The sequence below is a fragment of the Dendropsophus ebraccatus genome, chromosome 13 (assembly GCF_027789765.1).
Source record: "Dendropsophus ebraccatus isolate aDenEbr1 chromosome 13, aDenEbr1.pat, whole genome shotgun sequence".
Classification (NCBI taxonomy): Eukaryota; Metazoa; Chordata; class Amphibia; order Anura; family Hylidae; genus Dendropsophus; species Dendropsophus ebraccatus.
Genome location: NC_091466.1, coordinates 23,327,883 through 23,347,895, shown reverse-complemented (window position 1 = coordinate 23,347,895; position 20,013 = coordinate 23,327,883). Strand labels below are relative to the sequence as shown.

Here is a 20,013-nt window from a genome sequence, read left to right as displayed (position 1 = left end):
ATGATAAGCATGTATGTAAGGTACCCTATGATAAGCATGTATGTAAGTGTCCCTATAATAAGCATGTATGTAAGGTACCCTATGATAAGCATGTATGTAAGGCACCCTATGATAAGCATGCATGTAAGTGTCCCTATAATAAGCATGTATGTAAGGTACCCTATAATAAGCATACATGTAAGTGTCCCTATGATAAGCATGTATGTAAGGTACCCTATGATAAGCATACATGTAGGTGTCCCTATGATAAGCATGTATGTAAGGTACCCTATGATAAGCATGTATGTAAGTGTCCCTATGATAAGCATGAATGTAAGTGTCCCTATGATAAGCATGAATGTAAGTGTCCCTATGATAAGCATGTATGTAAGGTACCCTATGATAAGCATGTATGTAAGTGTCCCTATGATAAGCATGTATGTAAGTGTCCCTATGATAAGCATGCATGTAAGTGTCCCTATGATAAGCATGAATGTAAGTGTCCCTATGAAAAGCATACATGTAGGTGTCCCTATGATAATCATGTATGTAAGGTACCCTATGATAAGCATGCAAGTGTCCCTTTGATAGGCATTAGTGATGAGCGAATACTATTCGATCGATGCGTTCGAATATGTAATGCGTTCGAATATTCGAACGCCAATGCAGTAAGAATTCGATTCTCCCTCCCACATCCCCTGGCGCTTTTTTTCCAGCCAATAAACATGCAGGGGGAGGGACAGGCACTAGGAATAGGCAGGACTTAAAAAAAAAACCCTCTAACTGTGATTGGCTGGCTAAACTACAGTATAGTATTCGCTCATCACTAATGCCTATCATAGGGAGAGTCTGTCCCTCTCTAGCTCCAACCAGCAAGTGACAGGAATCTGAAATCCCTATTCTTTTATTCAGGAGGTAACATACAGTATGTCACCTCCTGAATAAAAGAATAGGGATTTCAGATTCCTGTCACTTGCTGGTTGGAGCTAGAGAGGGACAGACTGTTCACCAGGGATAGAAAGCTTTTAGGAGAAGTTAGGTAGGAAGGGACCCCCAAAAGCCCTTGTTAGGGCTAAACCTATAAAACCAGAGATTTAGAAGCTTTTGTGAGACAGGCAGTGTGTTCCGACATTTACTAATAGTGTATACGGCTGTATACTGTGAGTGTGGGATAATAGCTGTTATCTTGCTACTACTGATTTGCACAGTTTGCGTCCTGTAAAGGCGTTGACCAGCCCTTTAATTCTATTATTTAAAAAAACTATTAAAAATCCGGTATACGGCTGTATACTGTGATTGCGGGATAATACTATTTTACACTGCACCTGACCTAATACGTACGCAAGTGAGTACTGCTAGACCAAAGCGTATGCTTCTACTTTACCTTCATAATTTGTTTGTGAATCTTTGACGTACACTTGGGAAAATGTGGATGTTTGCTCATCACTAGTGTAAGATGCAGCCAGGCATGCTTCCCCTGCTGTCCTATATGCATTCCAGAGGTGTTGGCATCATTTCCTGAGGTGTCATTGTGCACTTGATGACCTCCTAGTGGTCGAATATTGATTTCCAGGTCCCAAGTATTTTTCTCCTATAGACTATAATGGGATTCAATATTTGTTCGAATATACGAATATCAGGAGCTATTCAAATCAAATTTCGAATTAACAAATATTTCACTATTCGCTCATCTCTAATAAGCATGTATGTAAGTGTCCCTAAATAAGCATACATTTATGTTTCCCTATGATAAGCATGCATGTAAGTGTCCCTATGATAAGCATACATGTAGGTGTCCCTATGATAAGCAAGTATGTAAGTTTCCCTATGATAAGCAAGTATGTAAGTGGTACTATGATAAGCATGAATGTAGGTGCCCCTATGATGCCGCTACCAGAACTCAAATAAAGACCAGAATGTTCCTGTACTGTACCTGTAAGAACTGGCTGTACTGAGAAGTATCTCCATCTAAATTTATCTTATTGTACATGTTCCATGTCTCCAGATCCAGATGATCTTTAATATCATACTTAAGACAATGACAGAAATCATGTGACATGAAAAGACAACAACAGGAGGGACCTCTATTACTGAACACAGATGCAGTCTCCAAAGATACTGTAATACAGAGGGATTTATATATCCTGGTAAGACAATTAATAGGATTAATAGGATTCTCTGGTGACCGTACTGCAGTCCCTCGAAGACGCAGGCTCCCAATGGAGAAGCCAGATGGCATTTGTGACTTTGAAAAATAATAAGCTAATTATTACAATGGTCTTTATCACAGTACCCATTTTATACACTAGCAGCAAAAGTGACATGTAGAAGTAAGAATGGGCATCAATACTGGGGTCATAGACCTGCAATAATGGAGCAGAAGGGGAAGTCACATACCGTATGGTCCTGGGTTTGGTACAAATAAAAATAAGAGCACCACAAGTAAACTAAAGAATTGTGGCCATCGCCCTAACCCCCTAAGGACACAGACGATTTTCATTTCTTTGTTTTTGCTTATTTCCTCTTTGTCTTCTTAAAGTCCTAATCAGGTCCGGAACTACTGCTGTAGCAGCCGTAGTGGCTGCTACGGGGCCCCTAGCATCAGGGGGCCCGTGGTGGGGCCTCCGGAGCTTACTGCCTACAACACCTGGTGGCCGAGCAGGCCTCTTGGGTGTTCAGTGTTCTGATTGACAAGGCGGGAAGTCATAGGCTTCCCGCCCTGTCAATCACTCTTGTGACTGCAAGCAGCGTTTTGGGACAACACTGGGGGCCATTTGTGAGGCGAACAGCACAGGGGGCAATCTATAAGGAGGGCAACACAGAGGAGGCATCTATAGGGGAACAACAGTAAGGGGGGTTTTAAATCATAGGGCATGCGCAGAGGGGGGGCATCTACTATAGTGGACTACACAGAGGGGTCATCTATAAGGGGACTACACAGAGGGGGCCATATACAATAGGGCCTTGGCTCTCCAGCTGTTGAAAAACTACAACTTTAGCTTTGACTGTCTACACATGATTGGAGTTGAATTATTAAACTGTAAGAGGCACAGCTAACCTGTCTCTATCTATACTGAAAACTATCCGAGATCAAGACCTGTATAGGACTTTGTACCTAACCTGTTTCAAGTAAACCATCAGTAAAGCTGTTATTTTATCACATCCATTCTCATATCCCTGTTATCTAGTCTACTGTCCATTTGTAAAAGTGTTCATGATGTTTAACTACCAGACAACCCCTGGATTTAAATGAATAGGGCCAATTCACACGGAGCAAAAGCGGCGGAATTCCGTGGCGGAACTCTCTGCCGTCTGATTTACTGTGACACTGTTTCTCTATGGGAGGGCTCACGTGCCTCTGCGGCTCTCCGCTCAAGGGAATTTCAACACTTTTGGTCGGTGTGGACTGGCCCTAAGCCTTGTACAGAATGTGATGGAGGTTCATAGGTATCTCCCTATGCTTATGAGCCTTTTGTTTGATTCAACCGTCACCCTCAAGAGTTTCAAATCAAACTAAATGTGAAAAGATTGGAAAAAGGGAGTATACAAAATGTACATATATGTATATATGTACAAGACAATGTGTGGTGGGCTGCTGCGTGGTGTTGCAGCCGCGACCGGTCACCTGCTAGATGGTACTGTGTGACTCCACTACTGTGGTGCCTGGTAGGTGAAGTATAGCTCAGCCAGGTGGCAGGTTGTTGTGACACCAGTGCTAACTCAGCAAGCAGGTATGGAGGCACACCTACTTTTAGTTTTTTTGTGGCTGGCTATACTTTTCTTCAATGGTCAGTGACCTGACGGGTTGTGGAGTGGAGTTATGACCCACCCGGACTGTTGGTGCCGCCACCCACAGAAAGGGGAGGTGACCCAAGGACGGTGTAGCTTGTGTGTAGGTGCTGGTATAATGATCACTGAGTTCTGATAGAATAGATAAACTTCCTTTTACTTAAGAATCTTCTGTGATACAAGCAGTATAATACAATCTGGACTTGACTACATCTGCCCTGAGAACTGTTAAGGTAGAAGTGGAATAGCAGTGCTGGCTTGGTTGCGTGCTGAAAAGAGTAGAGAGAGTTCAGAGGAGTGGACAGGAGTAGGTTGTGAGAGTCCCAACCCAATGTAGTACTGTTCTCTGCCAGAACTTTAGAAGAAGAATACTGGAGAATACTTGAAAGAAGAAGAATACTTGTGCCCGTGTTGTCACTATAACACCTTTTGCCCTGGAGGGCCAAGTTACCTGTCCTATCAGGGTGACAGAAGCCCCAGTCCTTGTTACCTGAGTTAATCAAAATGTCCAAAGTTATCTGGTTTCACCTGCGCTGCGAGATAGAGTACTTAGGCCCTTAGCTGCTTTGCTCTATCCGGATCAGTTCCTCTGTTTTAGGATACTGTCCTGTGCTTTTAGAGATGTTCACGGCGTGGGTTGGGGTGATCTCTGATGTGTCCTCTCTTTAGGTGTTTAGCACTGTATCTCAGGTAGAAGTATTCCTTTGAAGAAGAAAGTCTTTGTGTTTTCCATAACCGTCTGTCTACTGCCACTCTCCAGACTAGACTACTTTGGACTGACTACATGTGGGTCTACACTTCCTCTCCCCATGTGACAACTTCCTACAGGGTGTGCAACAGCTCCTTTGAGTGGTGGACAAGAGAGTGCAAGGAGAAAGAAAAAGATAGGTGGAAGAGAAGAGCAGCTCCCATTGGTGTGCAGATCACAAACAAACAATAACCCTTAGTTCACTAGAGCTGTGCAACATACATATAGAAATATACAAGTCATACATGACTTAAACTTGGGACCCCACAATGGTTTCTTATGGTTCTTATGACTGCAGGGTTGGCATCAGCACAGGGCATACTCAGGCAAGTGCCAGGGCCCACAGCGTCTTTAGGGGCCTGGAGAGAGCCTCAGTGGTGTAATGTTCAGTCTGCTAAATGTAGTGCAGTGTGAGTGGGCTGAATATTATAAGACACTGGAGTCCTAGCAGGACCTGCACAGAGAGAGAAAAGGGTGAAGGACCTGATCACATGACCTGAAGGTCGTCAACCTTACAGTGTGGAGAGCAGCCCAACAGGAAGAGGGAGAAGACTGACCTGTAAGTGCTGTGTGTTAGTGTCTGAGTGTGTCAGTCAGTGTCAGTTTGTGTGTCAATAATGTGTGTTGGTGGATGTTAGTGGTGTCTCAAGTGATTATGCATAGTGTTTGGATGATGGGTGCATAGTGGATGGATAAGGGGCCAGCTGAGGCGCCGTCACTCGAAGGCCTGCAAAAATCCGGAGCCGGCCCTATGTGACTGGATTAGGATGTGCCTTCTTCCTGAGAGGTCAGCGCAGTTTGGACTTCCCTCATAAAAACTATGACCCAGTCCTGAGTGAATCCTAAGGGAATTCTGTCCATTAACATATTACAAGAGGGCTGTATTTGTTCAATAAATTTTAGATGGATTGACAAGCCACAGAGGGTTAGGGGTGTCCACTCTGAGGTGGCATTTACACGGCTGCAAAAAAACAGACCTCAGAGTTCCCAGCAGGATTCATCATGATGCCGGAAGATCCAAAACAGTTTAGAAACTTGCCCTACTGTATTGACACAGCTGCGTGGCTGTGTCAGTACAGTAGCCAGGGCCGTATTTACCACTAGGCACCCGTGGTCCGGTGCCTAGGGCAGCACCTTGCAGGGGGGCAGCACCAGGGAGCAGGGGGACAGAAAAAACTATTTTTTTTTTATTTTATTTTTTTAGTTTCCCTCCTCCCGTTCAGACTTGCCAGTAAATCTGGTGTCTATTCCAGGGGGGTGGGGGGTATGGTGGTATTGGTCAGGTCTGGTATCGCCAATATGTGCGTGAAGATGGGGTGTCTTCAGGTTTAGTGCCTAGGGTAGCAGCAGCTGTTAATACAGCCCTGACAGTAGTACAGACATTTTTTGGGGATGTGTAAATGCCGGTCTGTTACCTATGTCAAGGCAAATGGAATATTTCTGTGAGGATTTCAGGATTGGATAGGAAAGGGATGAATAGATAGCTGAGGTGTCCAGAGCAGGTGTGTGGGGTGTATTTGCCCATACCCACCTGATCCAGGCCTCCGGAGCGATGTCTTCCAGGTTCCACGGTGTCCTCTTCTTCCCCGTCATCTATTTTCGGCTTTTTCTGGCGCTCCGTCGTCTATTTTCAGCTTTTTCGGCTTCCCGTCGCCTATCTTTGTCTTTTTCCGTCTTTTTGCATTCTACTGCCCCTAGCGGCTGATAAGTGAATATAATACACTTATCAGTAGCTTTAGGGTTGTAGGTAGGGTTTTTTTTTGTTTTACGCGCCCTACCGCCCCTGAGTGCTGATCAGCATCGCACGTAAGTACGCAGCCGATCAGCAACTCCTCCTTTTTGGCATAGGGTTTGTTTTTTTTTACCCCCTATATCCTACACTACATGAAATATAGTTTTACACTACATTACACTTTTACATACCCCATATAGTAATCCCCAGGATATCTCAGAAATAGTGCAAAGTGTGCTGTAACAGGGGGATCAGGAAGGACACAATTTTCTAGTGTGACACCTGTCCTGATCACCAGGATCGCTTCAAGGCGTACCACACGTCATTGGAGTTCTAAATTTTCTAAATTCCTTATTCCTATTTCAGGGGTCATGTTGATCCAGGAATTATTCTAATTGCCATTTTGAAGTCGGGAAAGAATTTTTCCCATGTGATGAAACTACTGTCGTCTGCCTCACAAGGGTTTTTTGGCCTCCTCTGGATCAACACAGGTTGAATTTGATGGACACCTGTCATTTTCAACCTTATAAACTAATAATTGGCATAATACCCCCAAATAAATTAAAAACTTTTCCCCAGCTAAGTAGGTATGGTCACCATTCCCATTAGAGGAGGCCATGTTGCATTTACAAAGCCCCTGTGCTGCCAGGACAGTAGAAACCCCCCACAAGTGACCCCATTCTGGGAACTACACTCCTCAAGGAATCTAACAAGGGGAGCAGCCGGGATATGGCCCCCTGGTAACGGGTACATTTGTGCCGCGAAAATGAAAAAAAAAATAGTATTTTTCATTTTCACAGCACATGTTCTACATATTTGCCCATCACCAGTGGGGTCCATATGCTCACTGCACCCCTTGTTAGATTCCTTGAGGGGTGTAGTTTCCAGAATGGGGTCACTTGTGGGGGGTTTCCATTGTCCTGGAAGCACAGGGGCTTTGTAAATGCACTATGCAAATATAAAACAATTACCGTTCGGCACTATGCGACATTTCAGCCAATAACAGGGTCAGGGCCGTTTCTAGCACCGTGCAGGCCGGGCCACTGCACGGGGCGCTGGCAGCTAGGGGGCGCCCTCCCTCACCACACACACACCTTCAGTGAGTCAGTGACGTTCTGCACAGGCAGCAGGCTTGGACTTCACAGTGCCCCCTCACACAGCACCTGGCTCCTGAGGCCTCCTTTGTGGCATGTGAGTAAAGAGAAGAGGAAAATGGAGGCAGCAGGGACTTCCCCACGTTCCCCTGCGGCTCTGCAGAGCATCCAGCACAGGCAGCAGCTCCTGTGTGACGTGTCTCCTCCCCCGACCCGGCCTGCACACAGCTGAAGAGAGCCACCCTGTAAGTGCTGCTGCTGTCTGCAGGGGTAGAGGGGGTCACTGTGGAGGATCAGCAGTGTAGTGTTGGGGTGTATGTAATTGTGGGGTGGAGGGTGATGGGCAGCTTCATACCCCACAGTCTATACTTTATCTTCCATCTAACTTCCCATCATCCTTTTCCCTTAGCTCAAGAGCCTCTGCAGCTTCAGTCCAGAGGAGGGGGTGGGGGAGGGTTATTAGCATAGGACCTCTGCCTGGTGGTTTAACCCTTCCTAGACTGCACCCAGCTACAAAAAGTTACTCCACTATATTTGTGTGTAAAGAGTTCAATGTGCAAAAGTATGTGTGATTTCTTATGGTATGTATAGTGTGCTGCTAATGTTCTATGTATTTGTGTTGTCCTGTGTTATGTATAGTGTACTGCTAATGCTCTATGTATGTGTGATGTCCTATGGTATGTATAGTGTGCTGCTAATGCTCTATGTATGTGTGATGTCTTATGTTATGTATAGTGTGCTGCTAATGCTCTATGTATGTGTGATGTCCTATGGTATGTATAGTGTGCTGCTAATGCTCTATGTATGTGTGATGTCTTATGTTATGTATAGTGTGCTGCTAATGCTCTATGTATGTGTGATGTCCTATGGTATGTATAGTGTGTTGTTTATGCTCTATGTATGTGTGATATCCTATGTTATGTATAGTGTGCTGCTATGCTCTATGTACTGTATGTGTGATGTCCTATGTTATGTATAGTGTGCTGCTATGCTCTATGTATGTGTGATGTCCTATGTTACATATAGTGTTCTATGCATGTGTGATGTCCATACTGTGTAGTATACTAGAGTGTGTATATGTGTGTGTGTGTTTATATATATATATATATATATATATATATATATATATATATATATATACACACACACATAGTATATATAAATGTATGTAAGTGCATATCTATCGATCTGTCTGTATATACTAGAGCCCTGTTGCCAAAATGGCCTAGAAACTGCCCTGAACAGGGTAATAATGTCCCGTTTGAAGTGTTCAATAAAACAATCTATGTATTGAAGGTATCAATAAAACAGTGCTGATAAGTAAATGCTGGAGTAGAAACTGACCTGTTCTTAGATGTAGGCGGCTGACTTCAGGGCCAGGATGATGAATTTGCCGATGATGTGCGTAGTAGTAGTGGTTGTATCCACATCGGCGGTCAGCATATAGATGAATGGTACAGATAATTGGACTCGTATCCACGTCGGTGATCAGCAAATAAATAAATAGTTGAGGATATTTAAACTTGTGTGTCCAACAGATAGATCTTTCTTCTGGCAGATGGCGCGCTCCGGACGGTAGCGTGCACACTTCTGCCGTGCGGTAACATTCAGTCACTGACAGACTGTGTGACGTCACAGCAGTTGCAACGGATCCTTCATCATCCTGGCCCTGAAGTCAGCCGCTTACATCTAAGAACAGGTCAGTTTCTACTCCAGCAGTTACTTATCAGCACTTTTTTATTGTGATACCTTCAATACATAGATTGTTTTATTGAACACTTCAAACGGGGCATTATTACCCTGTTGTTGGCCGACACTTCGGCATAGCACGGAACGGTAATTGTTTTATATTTGCATACTGCTTTTACCCACAGTGTGCAGATCGCTGCACCACGCTGCTTTACTTTTCCAGGATCCTGACAGGCAGCGCGGGTATTTCTCTTGCTTTGTGAATGCGACATGGCCTCCATCCTCCATTCTAGCCTCTAAACGGCGCTCTGTCACTTTGGTGGCTTGTACTGTGCCCATATAGCACATTATGTTCACATGTGGGGTATTTTCATACTCAGGGGTAATTACCCTACATGTTTTGCATTTATATTCTCTTTTAACCCCTTGTGGAAATGAAAAAAATTAAGGCTAGACGAACATTTAGTGTAAAAAAATTTAGAATTTACACATTAATCTAGTCTTGATTTTTTCATTTTAACAAGGGGTTTAAAGATTAAAAAAAAAACACAAAATGTGTAGAGCAATTTCTCCCGAGTACGGAAATACCCCAAATGCGGACTTACGGCGCCATGCGGCTGCAAGGCGAGCCTCCGAAGGGAAGGAGCACCATTTGGCTTTTGGAGTCTGGATTTGGCTGGAATGGATTTTCGAATTTCGTATTTAAAAAATAGAACACACAATATGTGTAGAGCAATTTCCCCAGAGTCCATAAATAAACCACATGTGGACATAAAGCGCCATGTGGACGCAGGGTAAGCCTCCGAAGGGAAGGAGCGCCATTTGGATTTTGGAGGTTGGATTTGGCTAGAATGGATGATGAACGCCATGTCGCATTTGCAAAGTTCTCTTGCTGCCAAGACAGTGAAAACCCCCCACAAGTGACCCCATTATGGAAACTACTTCCATTAAGGAATCTAACAAGGGGTGCAGTGAGGATATGTACCCCTTGATGACGGCCACATTTGTGCTGTGAAAGTGAAAACATTTAAATGTTCACTTTCACGTCAGATTGTTCCACATTTGTGCCCGCCACCAGTGGGGTCCATATGCTCACTGCACCCCTTGTTAGTTTGCTTAAGGGGTGTAATTTCCAGAATGGGGTCACTTGTGGGGGGTTTCCACTGTTTTGGCTGTATGTGGGCTTTGTAAATGCGACATGTATTTCCGTACTGCGCTACGCGTTTTGTGTTTTTTTTTTTTTTATCCCTTTGTAAAAACGAAAAATTGAAGGCTAGAACAACATTTTAGTGTAAAAAATAAAATTTTTCACGCCACATTGTTGCTCACCGCACCCCTTTTTACATTCCTCGAGGGGTAAACTGTAGTTTTCTAAATGGTGTCCCTTTAGGGGTGTTTTTTATGTTTTGGCACCCCAGAGCCTCTGCCAACCTGAAGTGGTACAGTCAAAAATGACCAAACATAACGGAGGCATTGAAATTCACTAGGCGCTCCTTTATATCTGAGGCTTGTGGTTGTGTCAAATAGCGCCACATATGGGATATTTCTATAAACTGCAGAAAAGGGGCAATAAATATTGAGGTCCATTTTTCTGGTAATATGTTTATAATTATGAAAGATATTGGATTACAATAAAGTTTCTGCACAGAAAATAAAATTTTAAAATTTAAAATTTTCTTACACATTTAGCTTTTATTTCTGTGACTCACCTAAAGGGTTAAAACACTTTCTGGATGTGCTTTTGCACAGTTTGGGGGTGCAGTTTCTAAAACGGGGTACTTTGTGTGCCTTTTAACATACAGTCCCCTCAAATACACTTCAAACGTGAATTAAAAGACTCATTTCGAAACCGCTCCGGTTCCTTTCTCAAGAGTCATGACTCTTAAGAAAGGAGCCGGAGCGGTTCCAAAACGCGTTGAGTCTTTTAATAAATTTTATACATATATTTTTTAGTTTTAATATTTTTTTGTTGGACCTGCGCCCTCACACCTGTGTGTTTGTGGTTGGAGGAATCGTTGCTCTATTAACATATAAAGTAGACATATTGCTAATGCTATTTAATATCTAATTTATGTGGCATAACCATTTTCCTTACAAGCAGAAAATACAATTTTCTCAATTTTTCATGTTATTTTGTTTTTTTTTCAAAAAGATAGGCTGTAAGTATTGACTCCAGTTTACCATGTCACAAGTTCGGTTTGGTCAGTTTAACTTTGGCAAAAAGCTTGGTACTAAACCCTAGCTTCATCAATAGCCCTAAAACCTGTGTACATCACAGTCTGGTTAGGTCAACTAGCAGTATATCTAAGTACATTTCACCTGTTTTTAAAGTAAAGGTAATATCAACATTTTAGCAAAAAGTAAGGATCTGGGTAAACAAATGATACCCGCTGGTAACTAACAGCTTGTTAAAAAATATACTGCACTATTGGATTTTTTAAAAGCTTTTTTTAACCCCTTCCCGCAAAAGGACGTGCCGGCACGTCCTGCTGCAGATGGGGAAGTGCAGAGAGGGGTCGCGCAGCAACCCCGCTTTGAACCGACGCAATCCCGCCTGCTTTCTAATTGTTAGTTCACTTTTCATCCAATGTTTAATAGTTGGGGGTGAGGGGTCTGTTGATGGCCGCTGGTATCACCTTGTTGGCAGATCCTGCACAGGATAGTTGACGATATTCAAAAAACATTGGAAGTTAAAGGGCTATTCCACTTAAACCTAACTTTTCTTATGTTGCTGTCCATGATGAGACTAATAATTCCTTCCATTATTATCTATTCAGTTTCCTTCTCCCAGTTCTTATCTGCTGCTTTCTGCTGAAATCACAAAAATCTGTGTGTTCTCTCTGTCGCCCCCTCCTCCCTCCTCCCTTCTGAGACATCAGATGTTAACAAGTCTTTGACTGGCTTCATCTGCAACTCCGTAGCTTGTTTGTAAAGCTGGAAGGGTTACCGACGGTGAGTTCATCAGCAATTGGCCTCAGATTAACCCTTCCAGCATTACAAAGAATCTACAATGTTGCAGATAAAACCTTCCAGGGACTTGTTTACATCAGGTGTCTCAGAAGGGAAGGGGGTGGGGAGACAGTGGGAATAGCTCACACACAGATTTTTGTGTCTTCAGCAGAAAGCAGCAGCTGAGAACTGGGGGAAGAGACTAAATAGATAATAACAAAAAATTTGGAAGGAATTGTTAGTCACTATGGACACCAACATATAAAACTGTATGTTTAAATGGAATTCCCCTTTAATAATAAAGTTGTTTAAAACATAGGCCTTGTAAAGAACAGTTTCCTAAGAGCCCTTTTCACATCCTTATTTCTCAGGGCATAGATAATAGGATTTAATGCTGGTGTGATGACTGTGAAGAGGATTGCAGTCAGTCTGTCTTGTTCCAAGGAGTCTTTAGTAGCCGGTCTTAGATACGTGAAGAAAGCGGTTCCATAATATAAAAGCACCACAGTGAAGTGGGAGGTGCAGGTGGAGATGGCTTTACTTTTACCCTGCTCTGAATGGAGGTTCTGGAGATGGGTTGCAATAAAGCTATAGGAGACGATTATTAGAATGAATGACCCTACAGCTACAGAGCCCGTAACAATACTGACCAGGCTCTCATTGATACGTGTGTCGGTACAGGCCAACTTCAACAGAGGTTTAATATCACAATAGAAATGAGTTATTTTATTCTTCTGGCAGAAAGGAAGTCGGGAAGTTAAAATTGTATGGGACAGCGAGTAGAGAAACCCAACGAGCCAGGACGTGAAGGCTAGCTGGAAACAGACTTCCCTCGCCATAAGGACATGGTACCTCAATGGGTTACAGATGGCAACGTATCTGTCATAAGACATTGATGAGAGGAGCATGGCTTCTGTGCTTCCCAAGAAGTGAAAGATGTGGAGCTGGGTTATACAGGCTCGGAAGGATATTTTCTTGTCTTCTACAAGTAATCCAGACAACATCTTGGGAACCGTTGTGGTGGCATAGAAGAAATCCAAGAATGAAAGGTTTCCTAATAGAAAGTACATTGGGGTGTGAAGACCACGATCGGCAATAACCACTGCCACAATGCTTACATTGCCAACAAAGCTTAAGAGGTAGAACATAAGAAAAGTGATGAAGAGAGCAATCTGTAGCTGAGGGAGGTCGGTGATTCCTTGAAGTATGAACTCTGTTACCAAGGTCTCATTAACTTCTTCCATGTGAATCTGTAGGCAAAATGTTCAAAGCTTATTATAACATATTATTATCTCCCAAAGTACACAATGAAGGAATGACTATGTATTGTTTTTAGACTTTTTTTTTTTTTTTAAATCAACAGGTGTCAGAAAGTGCCAGAGATTTGTAAATTACTTATATTATAAAAACTCAAGTCTTCCAGTACTTATCAGCTACTGTATGTCCTACATCTATATGTCTATGACTATGACATACAGCAGCTGGTAAATTACAAATCTCTGGCATTTTCTGACACCAATTGATCTGAAAGAACTATTTTACTCTTGGAGTTGCCCTTTAATTGGTGAATAAATGAAAACATCTCCCACTCTTGCTTTAAATGACCCCTGCCAGTGCCTGCACACCCTAGTTTGTGGGACTATTCTTTAGGAATAAGGATCAATTTAACATGTATATTTTGTATATTGAACTCATAGGTTTGACAGCAGCTTGTACTTAAAGGGGCGCTTCAGAAAAGAAAAAAATGCTCAAAGTAACTGTCACGTCCGGGGCAGGGAAGAGTGAGCCCTATTCTAAACCCAGACCCCTATCCCTACCTGCTTGGACGACCTGCCCTAAACAGCAGTCCCCAACTGGGCGGCGGTCCCTACACTGGCTAAGTGCAGGAAGGGAGATGAAACAGTACAAGTCTGGAGGAAGCAAGGGCAACAACAAAAACAGGAGAACTACAAGTCCCAGCAGAACTAGCCGTTAAGGCTAGACAAAGGAGAAAGATAAACCAAATACCAACAAGCCAGGTCAAACCAGGAAGTACGTCATACACAGAATCACAATCCAGAAGTACCACAAGTCCAAGCCAGAAGTCAAACAGAGAAAGCAGTCCAGGGAAACAAAGAACAAACCAAACAAGCCGAGTCAGAACCAGGAGGTCACGTCAAATCCAAATCAGAATCCAAAAGGCAAGTCCACAATATAGATGAAGAGGTCAAACACAGAAAGGAGCACACAATAAACGCACGAGCCAGCCAAAAGACTTGATCACGGGCGAGGCATGGAAGCCTCCACCTGTTTAAATCAGAGCAGGGAGGAAGTAAGGAGGGAGCATCAGCTCTGATTGGACCGGCGTCTCTGTACTCTGACAGGCTGAACAGCATGCCTGTCAGACAGTCCAGACGCCTCCCCACTTTCCAGCTGGTGTGCTGAGAGAGCAGTGGAGGCATCAGCAGGTATGTTCATAACAGTACCCCCCCTTTTATGAGGGGCCTCAGGACCCTTAGATGGACTGGGCTTGTCTGGATGAGATTCATGAAATTTCTGAATCAATTTGTCTGCATGGATAGATTTAACAGGGACCCATGATCTCTCCTCTGGACCGTACCCTCTCCAGTGAACCAAGTACTGCCAAGAATTTCTGACTTCGCGAATATCTAAAATTCTAGAAACCTCATACTCAAGTTCACCTTGAATCTCCACAGGAGCAGGAGGTTTCTTGGACACGGAAAGAGAAGGAACATATTTTTTTAACAAAGACCTATGAAATGCATTGTGAATCCTGAATGAGTCAGGCAATTTCAGACGATAGGATACTGGGTTTATTCTTTCCACAATGACATACGGACCAATAAAACGAGGTGCCAGTTTCCCAGATGGTACTTTAAGACGGAGATTACGAGTGGACAACCAAACCTTCTCCCCCACTTCAAAAACGTAACCACATAAACGTCTTTTATTGGCATTTTTCTTTTGGATGCCCTGGGACTCCTTCAGGTTCTACTGAACCTGGTCCCAGACTGTGCACAGATCAGTGATGATAGCATCCGCTTCAGGATTATCAGACACATTATCGGAAAGAGAAGAATACCTAGGATGGAATCCGTAGTTACAGTAAAATGGTGACATTTTAGAAGATGCATTGTCATGATTATTTAACGCAAATTCAGCTAATGGAAGATAAGAGACCCAATCGTCTTGATGATCAGCAATATAACAACGCAAGTATTGCTCAACAGATTGGTTAACTCGTTCAGTTTGTCCATTGCTCTCTGGATGAAAGGCTGATGAGAAGGACAAAGTAGTACCTAACCTCCTACAGAAGGCTCTCCAAAATCTAGAAACAAATTGTACCCCTCTATCAGAAACAATGTTGACTGGAACACCATGTAACCGTACAACATGTCTAATGAATAGTCCTGATAATTCCTTAGCAGAAGGTAAACCATGTAAAGGAATAAGATGACACATTTTGCTGAACCGATCAATAATTACCCAAATCACAGTTTTCCCTTGAGAAGCAGGTAGATCTGTCATGAAATCCATTGATATGTGAGTCCATGGCCTAAGTGGAATAGGCAATGGACAAAGCTCCCCAGCAGGTCTCATTCTGGGAACTTTGGCCTGTGCACAGGTCTCACAAGATGCAACATATGCTTTAATATCCCTGCCCATAGAAGGCCACCAATATCCACGAGACACTAATGCTCTTGTTCCAGCCACTCCAGGATGTCCTGACAAAACAGAATCATGCAGCTCATTTAATAAGCGAAATCTGAATTGACTAGGAACAAATAACTTATTCCTAGGAGTGTCTTTAGGGGCAAGGTTTTGATTGGTTTTGATTTCAGATGCCAAATCTGGGGTAATAGCTGATATAACAATTCCCTTTTGCAAGATGGGTTCAGGATTGGATGTTGGAGTATGGCTGGAACAAAAGCTACGTGATAAGGCATCTGCCTTGATGTTCTTAGACCCAGGTCGGTAAGTAATCACAAAATCAAACCTAGTAAAAAACAATGCCCAGCGAGCCTGATGGGGGTTAAGACGTTTAGCAGATTCCAAAAAGGTTAGATTCTTGTGATCAGTCAAAACAGTAACTTGATGCTGTGCACCTTCGAGGAAGTGGCGCCATTCCTCGAAGGCCCACTTGATTGCAAGCAATTCTCTATTTCCTATGTCATAGTTTCTCTCAGTAGAAGAAAATTTGCGAGAAAAGTAAGCACAAGGTCTGAGATTGGTAAGAGCAGAAGTACCATGAGACAAGACTGCCCCCACCCCAACCTTGGAAGCATCAACTTCCACCACAAAAGGCCTTGTCTGGTCAGGCTGAGTTAACACTGGGGCCTTAGTAAAACAATCCTTTAAGGCCTCAAATGCTGCTGTGGCCTCAGGTTGCCAGTGTAGTAGGTCCGCCCCTTTTTTGGTCATGTCAGTAAGGGGTTTCGCTATTTCAGAAAAGTTTTTAATGAACTTTCTGTAATAATTAGCAAACCCAAGAAAGCATTGCAGTGCTTTTAATGATGAGGGACGGACCCAATCTACAATGGCCTGGACCTTGGCAGGATCGATTTTAAAAGCATTAGGGGTCAAGATGTACCCCAAGAAAGGCACCTCCTGAACCCCAAACACACACTTCTCTAGTTTTGCAAACAAAGAATTCTCTCGAAGTTTTTGTAACACCATTCGTACATGCTGAACATGTGAAGACCAGTCAGAGGAGTAAATCAGGATATCATCCAGATAAACAACAAGAAATTTGCCTATAAATTCTCGAAAAATGTCATTCACCAAGTTTTGAAACACTGCTGGGGCATTACTTAATCCGAAGGGCATAACAAGATATTCAAAATGCCCCTCCGGAGTGTTGAAAGCGGTTTTCCACTCATCCCCTTCCTTAATTTTGATGAGGTTGTAAGCCCCCCTAAGATCAAGCTTGGTGAACCAAACAGCTCCTATGATCTGATTGAATAAATCGGGAATTAATGGAAGGGGGTATTGGTTCTTAATTGTTATCTTATTTAATTCCCGATAATCAATACAAGGTCTGAGACCACCATCTTTTTTCCCCACGAAGAAAAAACCTGCCCCCATAGGAGAGACAGAGGGACGAATATGGCCTTTTTGGAGACTTTCTTGAATGTATACTTTCATGGCCATTCTCTCAGGTCCGGATAAGTTATATATCCTACCTCAAGGATACTTAACATTAGGTACCAGATCAATAGCACAATCATACATTCTATGTGGGGGAAGTTTTTCAGACTCTTTCTCAGAAAACACATCCTCATAATCCTGAATAAAACTTGGAATTTTACTCAATTCCAAACTGGCAAGACTTACAGTCATACAATCTTTTAAACATGAAGAGCTCCATTTTACCAGTTCTCCAGACTCCCAATTAAACACAGGATTATGGGCCTGGAGCCAGGGTAACCCCAGAATGATGTCTGCTGGTAGTTTCTCCATAACAAATAAGGTACAATGCTCAGAATGTATAGAACCAACCACCATCTTAACTGCAGGAGTGACATACTGAATCAACCCCTTTTTTAATGGGGTAGTATCAACTGCTGTAACCCTCACAGGTTCAGGGAGAGACTGCAGAGGGATTTTCAGAGAAGTAGCAAAACCAAAATCAATGAAGTTAGAAGCAGACCCTGAGTCCACAAATGCAAGGCCTGATCTCTCTTGATCGTCATAACAAACAGTAACTGGTAACAATACCTTTTTGGAGACAATTGGAATTACCTGATCGCCTAGGTGGTCTCCCCGGTAACCACCTAGGCGCTGAAGTTTCCCTGCTGTGGTCTTTTAGTGCAGTCCTTTAGCAGATGATCAGCTCCACCACAATAAAGACAGAGTCCTTTAGACATGCGGAATCTTTTTCGCTCTTGAGCCGACATGCTTCCGATCTGCTTGGGCTCGCCTTTAGACCCTGGACCCTCGACTGCAGACTCGAGCGAAGAGTGTACCCCAGTTGTGCGTGACACAGATGGTGTGGTCCGTTCTTTACGTCGTTCACGAAGCCGTCTGTCAAGTCTTATAGCAAGGGACATAGCCTCGTCCAGTGATGTAGGAGGGGAATAACCAACAAGCATGTGTTTAACAGAGTCAGACAGATCTAAACGAAATTGGTAACGTAAAGCTGGGTCGTTCCATCCAGAAGCAATACACCACTGGCAGAATTCAGCACAATAAACTTCCACAGTTCTATTACCCTGCTTAACAGACGCCAACTTACTCTCAGCTACTGCTGTGCGATCAGGATCATCATACAAAAGACCTAAGGCATCAAAAAACTGGTCCACAGATGCTAATTCAGGTGCATTGGGGGGTAGGGAAAATGCCCACTTTTGGGGATCCCCTTTGAGAAGGGAAATGACAATGCCTACCCTTTGAGTCTCAGACCCTGATTAGTGAGGTCTAAGCTTAAAATACAGTTTACAACTATCTTTGAAAGCAGCAAACTCCTTCAAGTCACCAGAAAAACGGTCAGGGAGACTAACCTGTGGTTCCAAAGGAACCACTGGAGCAGCAACTACTGGCTGCGGCTGGGACATTTCCTGATGCTGAACCCGTTCAGCCAAATCTTGAACCATCTGAGTCAAACCCTGCATCTGTTCTACCAAGGCTGTCATAGCCTCCATATTGAGGCACAAAGAGGAGGGAAAAAAATAAAATAAATATATATATATATATATATATATATATATATATATATATATATATATACTCTCTTGGCCCGTGATACTGTCACGTCCGGGGCAGGGAAGAGTGAGCCCTATTCTGAACCCAGACCCCTATCCCTACCTGCTTGGACGACCTGCCCTAAACAGCAGTCCCCAACTGGACGGCGGTCCCTACACTGGCTAAGTGCAGGAGGGGAGATGAAACAGTACAAGTCTGGAGGAAGCAAGGGCAACAACAAAAACAGGAGAACTACAAGTCCCAGCAGACCTAACCGTTAAGGCTAGACAAAGGAGAAAGATAAACCAAATACCAACAAGCCAGGTCAAACCAGGAAGTACGTCATACACAGAATCACAATCCAGAAGTACCACAAGTCCAAGCCAGAAGTCAAACAGAGAAAGCAGTCCAGGGAAACAAAGAACAAACCAAACAAGCCGAGTCAGAACCAGGAGGTCATGTCAAATCCAAATCAGAATCCAAAAGGCAAGTCCACAATATAGATGAAGAGGTCAAACACAGAAAGGAGCACACAATAAACGCACGAGCCAGCCAAAAGACTTGATCACGGGCGAGGCATGGAAGCCTCCACCTGTTTAAATCAGAGCAGGGAGGGAGTAAGGAGGGAGCATCAGCTCTGATTGGACCGGCGTCTCTGTACTCTGACAGGCTGAACAGCATGCCTGTCAGACAGTCCAGACGCCTCCCCACTTTCCAGCTGGTGTGCTGAGAGAGCAGTGGAGGCATCAGCAGGTATGTTCATAACAGTAACAAGTCAGAAAGTTTTACAGATTTGTAAATGACTTCTATGTAAAAACCTCTTGTCTTCCAGTACTTATCAGCTGCTGTATGTGGTGTTTTCTTTCCAGTCTGACACAGTGTTCTCTGCTGCCATCTCTGTCCATGTCAGGTACTGTCCAAAAGCAGTAGTAAATCTTCATAGGAAACCTCTTCTGCTCTGGACAGTTCCTGTCACGGACAGAGATGGCAGCAGAGAGCACTGTCCAATGAAGCGAGACAACACCAGTTTCACTTAAACATTTTCTTTTGTATTTTTCTTTTTGGCAAAAACATCCTTATAACAATAACTCACTGCAGTGTGAAGAATCCGCACAAGTCTTTAAGCAAAGTTCATTTGCCCTAGCCGGACTAGCCAAGATCCATGCTCGTGATGAGCTACCAGCTGCACTCACGGGTTAGCGTTGGCCGACGATCCACGTCTACACGTCTTCAACGTTTCACGTGCACGATAGCTTCTTTCTCAGGCATTGTCACATGATCACCCACCACCAATTTTATGCCTAGGAAGTCTCGCTAGAGCCCTTCCGCGGCATCTAAAAACAAAACAAAGG

The 20,013-nt window shown here is 43.5% G+C and overlaps 1 protein-coding gene across 1 annotated transcript; it reads right to left on the bottom strand.

The window, feature by feature from the left end:
* Positions 1-12,288: 12,288 nt before the first annotated feature.
* LOC138770517 (olfactory receptor 12D1-like) lies at positions 12,289-13,224 on the bottom strand. The gene has a single exon (XM_069949621.1). It carries the CDS (start codon positions 13,222-13,224, stop codon positions 12,289-12,291), a length of 936 nt encoding a protein of 311 aa, XP_069805722.1.
* Between the last annotated feature and the right edge of the window lie 6,789 nt (positions 13,225-20,013).

Bases quoted from the DNA above. Each gene is read 5' to 3' on its own strand.
- LOC138770517 (XM_069949621.1), bottom strand. From the start codon at position 13,224: ATGGAAGAAGTTAATGAGACCTTGGTAACAGAGTTCATACTTCAAGGA.